At 50.3% G+C, this 10,179-nt stretch overlaps 2 protein-coding genes across 2 annotated transcripts; both read left to right on the forward strand.

Moving 5' to 3' along the window:
- The first annotated feature begins 954 nt into the window (after window positions 1–954).
- Window positions 955–4,021, forward strand: LOC135387533 (uncharacterized protein K02A2.6-like). Its single transcript, XM_064616687.1, has 2 exons — window positions 955–3,804; window positions 3,917–4,021. Exons 1-2 carry the CDS (start codon window positions 955–957, stop codon window positions 4,019–4,021), a joined length of 2,955 nt encoding a protein of 984 aa, XP_064472757.1.
- Window positions 4,022–5,179: 1,158 nt separating this feature from the next.
- Window positions 5,180–8,154, forward strand: LOC135387542 (uncharacterized). The gene is made up of 2 exons (XM_064616698.1): window positions 5,180–6,190; window positions 6,310–8,154. Exons 1-2 carry the CDS (start codon window positions 5,180–5,182, stop codon window positions 8,152–8,154), a joined length of 2,856 nt encoding a protein of 951 aa, XP_064472768.1.
- Window positions 8,155–10,179: the final 2,025 nt, after the last annotated feature.

Genomic DNA, 10,179 nt, shown 5'->3' on the forward strand with positions numbered 1-10,179 from the left:
CACTGCAATTTTCATCCGGATTTCTGTCCAACAACAATGGATCGGGTCAAGTACAAGAGAGCGGCCAGAAGGGCTCAAGTAACGAAGCTCTGCAATGAGGTTGCTGAGCTCCGAGCGGACCGAACAGCGACGGACGTAACGCTGAAAGCACTCTTGAGCAACATTCAGAATGCTGACGTAGCACTTCGAGCAGTGAACGACGAAATCGAGCCTCTATTTGGAGCAGAGGAGCTTGAAGAGGAGTATCAGGGCGCAATCAGCTACGAAGAGAAGACCGTAAAAGCCATAGTGGAGATCCAGTCACGTTTGGATGAGTTGAGACTGGACCCTGCGCAATCACAGAGCGGAGTGAACCCTGTACAACCACAGAGCGGAGTCAACCCTGTACACTCACAGAGCGGAGTCAACCTTGGGCAGTCGCAGAGCGGAGTCAAACTCCCGAAGTTGCAGCTTCAAACCTTCTCAGGCGAGTTGACCAACTGGATATCTTTTTGGGAGCAGTATCGTACGGCAGTTGATGAGAACGCAAGGTTGACGAAGAGTGAGAAATTTCAATACTTGAGGACCTTGGTTGAAAGGAGATGCAGCATCAGCTATTCGAGGTCTACAGGCAACTGCGGCGTGCTATGACGATGCTATAGACATACTGAAGCAGCGTTTCGGGAATACAACCCGGATAGAACGTGAGCACCTGTCAAGGTTACGAAAACTCCCACCAGTGAAGTCGACGGAAGATGTCGTGGGGCTTCGAGCACTTTACGATTGTGGTGGCGCGGCTACCAAGAAGAAGATGCGCGAGAGCACCATATTCTACTCTGGCGTGTGCCAGTTATTCTTTGAGTTCTTGGGCTGTTGAAGCCATGTCCGTTTCCTGTTCAGTTTTCTATTAAAGAGGTTTGTTGAACCCACCCTACGGTTATCTCAACTGGCGACGAGCGAAGGACTTCTCAGAAGATGCAGGGGGATGAGTCTCGAGTTATTTCAACCGGAGCAGGTTCGGACGATGGTGTTCGGCGGTTTCGCAGCCCTGGAACGTTTGATCCTGACAAGGAAGATTGGAACCTCTATGAGATCAGGTTTCTAGCGGCTATACGTGTGGCAAGAGTCACGGACGATGCGGACAAGAGTGGACTTCTAATTTCGTCGCTGAGTCCGGCAGTCTTCAAGCGGCTCTATAACCTGCTGCAACCGAGGAACATCATGGAGGTACCTTTCAAGGATCTTACTGCAACGTTATCTGACCATTTCACTCCGAAACGGTTCAAGGAGTTTGAGAGATACAAGCTTTTCTCAAATCGTCAAGAGGACGGTGAGTCAGTGAAGGATTTCGTTGAGCGGTTGTCGGCAATCATTTCCCGCTGTGAATATGAAGGAGAGTCTGACGTCCGAGCATGTTCCCTGATGACAGCGTTCATCGTAGGCCTCCGGGATCAGCGCATCCGCGCGCGACTTGTTCTGGAAAAGACCTTGACAATGGACACAGCGATCCGGCTCGCTGAAAGTTTTCTGGCCGCGGAGGCAGAGTCGAAGCAGTTGCATGCAGAACCCTCTGTGCACAAGGTGACAGTCAAGCCGGAGAGCAAGGAACGATGTTTCCGGTGTGGAAATTCAAACCACTCGCAAGAAACGTGCAGATTCCGCAACGAGGACTGTCACGCCTGTGGCAAAACCGGACACATCTCGAAAATGTGTCGTTCATCCGCTTCACAGGGAACGCGGAAGAAAGGTAAACATTTTCGGAAGGTGAAGCTTGTGACCGACGTGTTTCTTGCGGACGACCAAGACGGGAAGTTCATTGCTTGTAGTATCAAAGACAAGGACGTCATCCTGCAGGTCGATACGGGATCGCGGGCAACACTTCTGGATGAAAGGACGTTCAAGAGGTTGGGTGAGCCAGAGTTATACCAATCTCCGTACCGTCTTCGTGCTTTCAACAAGGACGAGATACCACTTCGTGGAGCAGCAGATCTCGATGTTTCCATAGGTGGAAGGGTAGAAAAGCTTCAGGCACTCTTTACCCGGATGGAACATACCAATCTGCTTGGAAGGGATTGGATACGTGAGCTTGGCATCGACCTCAACACATTATTCGTGGGCAAGATATTGACAGCTCCGAAGTTGGAAGGCGTCTTAGGAACGTACTCGGATCTTTTTCGAAGCCAACTAGGAAGGTGCACCAAGGCTTTAGTCCACCTTCATCTCAAGAAAGACGCTGAGCCGAAATTCTTCAAGCCCCGGCCGATCCCTTTTGCGTTTCGGGAAGCGGTTGAAGCTGACCTGCAACGGCAAGTACAGAATGGGGTGCTGGAACCTATCGAGGTGTCGGAATGGGCCACTCCCATTGTAGTGGTGCCCAAGCCAAATGGAGCCGTACGAGTCTGCGGAGACTTCAGCGTCACTGTGAATCCGCAGATCGAAATCGCACAGTACCCGTTACCTAGACCTGAAGAACTTCTGGCGACATTAAATGGCGGTGAAAAGTTCACGAAATTAGACTTGTCCGAAGCATACCTACAGATCGAGCTGGACGAAGAAGCTAAGAAAATCTTGGTGATCAATACTCACAAGGGCCTTTTTCAATTCAATCGAATGCCCTTCGGCATCGCATCTGCCCCAGCCGTTTTCCAGCGTACCATGGAACAGGTGATCGCAGGGATTCCTTCTGTAGCCTGTTATCTCGATGACATCATCGTGACTGGCCGAAACGACAAAGAGCATCTGGAAACCTTAGAGCAAGTTTTGTCACGTCTCCGCGAGTTCGGCTTCACTCTCAAGAGGGAGAAATGTGCCTTCCTGCAGCGGCAGGTTGAGTATTTGGGACACGTGGTTACTGCGGAAGGTTTCCGACCATCACCCAAAAAAGTATCAGCGATTCTGAACATGCCACCGCCAACACAAGTTTCAGAACTGCGCTCATTTTTGGGGCTGGTACAGCACTACGGAAAGTATCTGCCGTCTTTGTCCGATATTTGTGCTCCACTCAACAGCCTACTCAAGAAGTCGACATCTTGGCAATGGTCTGCGTCTTGCGTAGATGCGTTTGAAACAATCAAGAGGAAGCTCGCCTCCGCTGAAGTACTCACCCATTATGATCCACGGAAGGACATATTTCTGGCGGTGGATGCTTCTTCGAAAGGTATTGGGGCCGTCATCTATCATCGCATCAACGGCGAAGACCGACCGATTGCGCACGCTTCGAAGACACTGACACCAGCCCAGACAAAATATGCTCAAATAGAACGGGAAGCCCTTGCTATTATTTTTGGCGTCCGAAAATTTCATCAGTATTTGTGGGGACGGAAGTTTACACTCTTCACCGACCACAAGCCGTTAACTGTAATTTTTGGACCCTCAAAGGGCATTCCCGCGACAACGGCGAGTCGTCTGCAACGGTGGGCCATCATTCTAATGAGCTACGCGTTCGACATACAGTTTAAATCGACGACGAACATCGCAAATGCAGATGGCCTGTCTAGGTTGCCCGAAGGCGCCGATCTGGAGTTCGATCAGCAAATGGAAGAAGGTATTTTCAACGTTGTGGACGAGGAGATTAATGCTGTGCAGGATTTTCGCATGCACACTCTTCCAGTCAGAGCTAAGCAGATTGCTGAGGATCGATACTTGAAGCAAGTAAAAGAGTACATTGCAAGTGGCTGGCCCGAACGCGTAGAACAGGAGTTGGTTCCGTACTGGCAACGACGAGCTGAACTTACAACACACCGTGAGTGCGTTCTTTGGGGCCTACGCACCGTTATACCTCAAAAGTATCGCGCAGCCCTTCTGGATACGCTCCACGAGTGTCATGTAGGACAAAATAAAATGAAGATGTTGGCTCGCTCATATCTGTGGTGGCCAGGGCTGGACAAAGACATTGAATCCAGAGTGAGAGGTTGCGATCAATGTGCGTCCGTTGCAGCGCAAGAGGTTCCTGTGCCACTTCACCAATGGGAGCCGCCGGATAAGCCGTGGTATCGTCTGCACGCAGATTTTGCGGAGCTTCATGGGAAGCATTATCTCATAGTCATCGACAGCTTTAGCAAGTGGCCAGACGTGAGGACTATGACAACAACGACTGCAGACAAAACGATAGACACGCTCAGAGACATCTTCACTCAAAATGGGCTCCCTGAGGTTTTCGTGACGGACAACGGACCTCCGTTCACAAGTCAACAGTTTCGGGAATTTCTCGAAGACCAGGGAATTCACCATGTGCTAACGCCCCCTTACCATCCCAAATCAAACGGATTGGCAGAGAATTTTGTGCGGACATTTAAGACTGCTCTGCGCCGTTCAAGCGGAGGGGGAAGGGAAAGCATAGGGGAATTCCTCTTCAAGTACCGAGTCACTCCCCATGTGACCACAGGGCGTCCACCCTGTGAGCTTCTCAATGGCAGACACTACCGCTCTGTTTTGGATCTTGTGCGACCACCTGGACCAATCCCTTTGGTGATGTTTTCAGGTGCCAGGGAACGTCAAAAGAGATGTCATGACAGGCGAGCGCGCGACAGGTCGTTTGGAAGCAACGCGAAGGTGTGGATGCTGGACCCTCATCAGAAAGGTCATTGGAAATGTGGCACTGTTGTGGACAAAGAAGGATCAGTCATTTTCAAGGTTCGGGATCTTTCTGGGAAGGTACAACGGGTACACAAAGACCATCTCAAGGCAAGAGAGTCTTCCGATACCTGGGATGCTGAAGAACTTCCCAAACCCCCGACAGAACATGAGCCACCGGAAGAACCAACATTTCCTCTACCCTTCCCGGAAGTTGAGGACACTTGCAGTGAGGACGGCCACCACCGTACGACGCAAGATGCCCAGCCGTCTCAAGTGGCAGGAGCTGCTCCTTCAGGAGAAAAGTCTCCTCCTTTGAGTACAACCACACGTAGGTATCCGGTCAGGAGGCGTCGGCCGGTAGATCGGTTCCAACCGACTTAAAGGGGGAGGTATTGTGGTGGCGCGGCTACCAAGAAGAAGATGCGCGAGAGCACCATATTCTACTCTGGCGTGTGCCAGTTATTCTTTGAGTTCTTGGGCTGTTGAAGCCATGTCCGTTTCCTGTTCAGTCTTCTATTAAAGAGGTTTGTTGAACCCACCCTACGGTTATCTCAACGATCATGTTCAGGCTCACATGAGAGGACTTCGAGCGTTAGGAGTAACAAAGGAAAGTTATGCTTCCATGATGGTGGACATCCTTTTGTCGGCGCTTCCAGAAGTCCTAGTCATAGACTACCAAAGGAAGACAGTACATGACGCCATGCGGTCAGAAAGTTTCGAAGCCAACCAGGATGGACAAGGAGCAGCTCAGTCAGAATCGACCGCAGAAACAGAGACAAAAGGACTGGAAGAGTTAAAAAGGTTGCTTATATACTTGCGAGTAGAAATAGAGAGCCGAGAGCAGGTAGCAACTAAAATTCGCCGTGACAGCTATCCCGATCAGCGCCCCAAAGGCAAAAGGACTGGAGGTATGACGACCGGAGCTGTGTTGTACGCTGGACTTGGGCAGCCTGGCGAAAAAAGGAACTGCTTTTTCTGCAGTGCCGCAGATCACAGCACCGAGGACTGCAAAGCAGACATTACCCTAGCGGAAAGGTTCAAGAAACTGGCCAAAGATATGAGGTGCTATCGTTGTACCAAGAAGTGTCATCGGTCAAAGGACTGCCGAGTAAAAGTGGAATGCAGTAAGTGTCGAAGACGACATGCGGCATCGGTTTGTGACCCGTCTAGACAACCGGTAGAAAAGGCTCTGGTCAGTGAAGTGGTTACCACGACGAGTGTCTCTACAACGAACAATCCACAACAGTGCGAGAGAGCAAGAGTAATGCTGCAAACGTTCCGTGCCTGGGCATCGTCGGACACCGAATGCGCTTACCTCAGAGGGATATTCGACGGAGGAAACCAGCGCACATTTATACGTGATGACATAGCCCGCAGGCTTAAGCTGCCAGTAATTGGGCAAACAACGCTTCAGCTCAACACTTTCGCAGGCGATGCCAGTCGAGACAATATTCGAAAGTGCAAAGTTGTCGAAGTTCGGCTAAGAAGTCAATTCGCACCAAAGGAATATGTGGTTCGCGCAACCACCATTGACTTCATTTGTAAGGACCTCGAAGAAACTCCTGCCAGTAACGAATTCGTGTCTTCTGTGCGTGTCCACGGCAACTTCATCGCCGATGACTTCTTATTCCCGAGTGTACGGAGTGAAGGCGAAATAGGACTACTCATCGGATGCGACGAGCTGTGGAAGTAAAGAGATGCAAGAGTGACGGAAGACTGGTTGCAATAGAATCCGTTTTCGGCTGGACCTTTCAGGGGCCAACCACGGTGACCAGCTACAGTACTACAGACAGTTCAACGACAGCTGTGTGCATACTGAAGGTTGGTGTGGTCACTTCTGATGACGACATTCTGAAACGTTTCTGGGAACTGGATAATCTAGGAATATCTCAGGAGCCTGACAGTAAACAGGAACACAACGCAGAGGTTCTGGAGGACTTCATACAGAAGGTGGAAAGGAGGAACGGCCGTTATGAGGTTGCGCTGCCATGGAAGATGGGCCTGAGTGCGCTAGAAGATAACTATGCAGTAGCTAAAGACCGACTGCGGAGGTTAATGAAACGACTGCAACGAGACAACACCGTACTGGAGTATGATGAAGCTATCCGAAGTTACATAAAAAATGGTCATGCCGAAGAAGTCAAGGAGGACAACGGATCCAGTTTGGTTTATTACATGCCACACCGAGCTATCATCCGGAACAACTCGAGTACAACAAGGGTACGAGTTGTATTTGACGCCTCGTCACATGCAGCAGGGGCATTGTCTCTAAATGATCATTTGGAAAAAGGGCCAAAGCTTAACACCGACTTAGTTGGAGTACTGCTACGTTTCCGGCTACACAAAGTGGCATTGACAGCCGACATCGAGAAAGCCTTTCTGCAGGTGGGAGTCCGGAGTCAAGACAGAGATGCATTGAGGTTCCTGTGGCTTTCGGAGATTCCGACAGCAGACCATCAGGATCCACAGTTACAGTGCTGGAGAACGAAGAGGGTGCCATTTGGGACGACAGCGAGCCCCTTTCTTTTAAGCGCTACCCTGCAGCATCACTTCAAGTCGTTTCTGGACGTCGATGGAAAGTTGGCTGAGTCGTTGCTCAATTCCTTTTGCGTGGACGACCTGCTCACCGGAGCTCCAACCGTGGACGAGGCCCTGGATATAGCTTACAGAGCGCAAGAAATATTACTTAAGGATGGTATGAACTTAACAAAATGGGCTTCAAACGCTGCCGAGATACAACAGGCATTGTCACCACAAGATATCAGCTGTGGTGTGAAGAGGAAGTCATTTAACGAGCCCGCCCAGGGCAAGGTGCTCGGTGTTGTCTGGAATCGAGAACTTGACACGTTCACATTCTCTGGAGAACATCTGTTAAGCATCATTAGAGACACACAACTAAGCAAGCGGTCAGTGCTACAGGCCTCAGCTAGGATATTTGATCCACTCGGCTTTATTTCACCCTACACGATCCGGGTCAAGATCATTTTTCAAGAACTATGGAAGGCTGGACTACAGTGGGACACTCCCCTACCGGCAGATTTAGCGACCATGTGGCGACCCTGGATTTCAGAGCTACCAGAGCTGTGCAGTATATCCTTGGAGAGGTGTTTGTTACCTGTCAACGGGACAGAATACGTCTACGAGCTGCACGTATTCACAGATGCATCACCACAAGCTTACGGGGCCTGCGCCTCTCTGCGAACGAAAAATGAGTGTGAAGAAAAGAAAGTGCGACTGATCTTCGCCAAGACACGTGTCGCGCCGATGAAGACGCTCACGCTCCCACGGTTAGAACTAATGGGAGCTGTGATAGGAGTACGAATTGCCAATTTCGTCAGATCGTCGTTGGCGGTGGTAGTAAAAGGTGTGACATTCTGGACAGACTCTACAATTGCTTTGAGTTGGATCAAGGGTGATGCTACGCGGTGGAGACCGTTTGTACGGAACAGAGTCGTCGAGATCCAAGTACACAGCGAAGCGAAGCAGTGGAGGCACTGCCCAGGGAGTGAGAACCCAGCCGACGCACTGACAAGAGGACTTACCGTCAAGAAGCTAATCGACGAGAGGCAATGGTTCGAAGGTCCCGGCTGGCTAACATAGAACGAGGAATTATGGCCAGATATAATGTCTAGAAGTCCAAGCTGTCTCGACTCCGTTGAAGACGAGCGAAGAACAGAAACCGTGACCATGACTAACACTGAAGAGAGTCCCATTCCAGCATTATTTGATCTGAGTAGACACAGTAACTACCAGCGCGTCCTGCGCATTACAGCGTGGATCACGAGGTTTATTCGGAACTGTCGTTCAACATCAAAAATCGGTGGTTCACTCAGTGCTACTGAAATTGGAGAGGCGGAAGATTTCTGGACCAGGCATGTACAGACAGAAGCTTTTCCAGAAGAAATGACTGCGTTGAAAGAGAAGGGGGCTATCTCCAATACGTCGAAAATAGCACAGTGGCGGCCCTTCTTGGACGACAACGGAATCCTACGTTTGACAGGACGACTGCAGTACTCCAACCATACGGAAGGAGTAAAGCACCCAATACTACTCCCCAAACAACATGCGTTCGTGGCGCTCCTGGCTGACAATGCTCATCGGCGAATGCTCCATGGCGGGGTGCAGTCCTCACTGGCAGCTTTGAGAGAGTGTTGGTGGATTATCAAAGCGAGGCAGTTGGTAAAGTCGATCGTGCACCGATGTAAGGTCTGCGCAAAATTTCGTGTACCGAGAGGAGCAGCACCAACTGCTCCTTTACCGACGGAGCGTTTGACACCCACACACCCCTTTGACACTACCGGCATAGACTTCGCTGGACCACTGTACATCAAGGAGGCTTCGGGATCATCTACCAAGTCATATATTGCATTGTTTACATGTGCGACGTCGAGGGCCGTACACTTAGAACTTGTTATGGACTTAACCACGAAGTCATTCATCAGGGCGTTCCGGCGCTTCATTTCAAGGAGGGGAACTCCGTCGACTATTTTTAGCGACAATGCACTGACCTTTAAGAAAGCAGCCAAGGATATAGGGAAGCTTTGGAGCGTCATACGGAGCCAAGAAGCGCAGGATTTCGTAGCCACAAACAGAATCAGTTGGAAGTTTATTGTAGAGAGGGCGGCCTGGTGGGGCGGAATGTGGGAGAGGATGGTGCGCACCGTTAAATCTTCCTTGAGGAAGGTGCTCGGACGTCAATGCCTTACGTACGAAGAAATTGTGACGTTACTGCACGAAGTAGAGGCAGTGGTGAATTCTAGACCACTCACTTTCTTGCATTCCAACCCAGATGAGCCCAGCGCTCTCACTCCCGGTCATCTACTTATAGGAAAAAATCTAATAGCACTTCCAGGCACAAAGGACGCATCATCAGTTCCCTGTACAAAGACTGATACCACCAGCAGAAGATGGATGTATAGACAAAGACTTGCGGACCTTTTTTGGAAGAGGTGGAGACAGGAATATCTGCTCGAACTGCGATCTGCCCATCAATCCAACCAGGGGCGGATTACTGGCCATTGCATCGGTGCGTCGGCCTAACGTGGCAACGCCCACCGTCGGGCAAGCGCGCGCTGCCGACGCACGACCTGAAGTGGTCAGTAAGGCCACCGTCGTCCGCTGGGTAGGCGAGCCTCGTCGGCGCGAGGAGCAATGACGCTACTCTCGGTGGCAGACGCAAGTCTGTCAAGCAAAAAGCCTAAATTTGACGACATTAACTTACTTTGTATTTACCTCTAAGAAATATAAATTTTGTTACCGCGTGGAAAGAAACCTTCTTGCACATACTTCGCTAGATGAGCACGTAAGACACGAATCATCCAATGCGAATGCAGTGCAGTGTCGTCTGCTGCCGTCGCCGGCTCGAAGGGAATCCTTCGGTGCTCGGAGCTGTCTCTTCTTCTTTTCACGCGACACATGTGTTGAGGATTAATTGCGTTTTTTTATTTTAGCATTACATTCGTAGAAGACGAGGAAGATGATCTGTGCCCTATACGCCGCGTGGAAGATTGCCATACTGACGAGGATAAAGTTATTTGGTGAACTTACGGTGTGCTTGCTGAGCTTGTCGAGTGATCTCCTCCTCCTTTTTAGTTCTACAACTAAACTAAGCAGTGATTCGGGTAA

This window comes from Ornithodoros turicata, chromosome 1 (assembly GCF_037126465.1).
Source record: "Ornithodoros turicata isolate Travis chromosome 1, ASM3712646v1, whole genome shotgun sequence".
NCBI lineage: Eukaryota > Metazoa > Arthropoda > Arachnida > Ixodida > Argasidae > Ornithodoros > Ornithodoros turicata.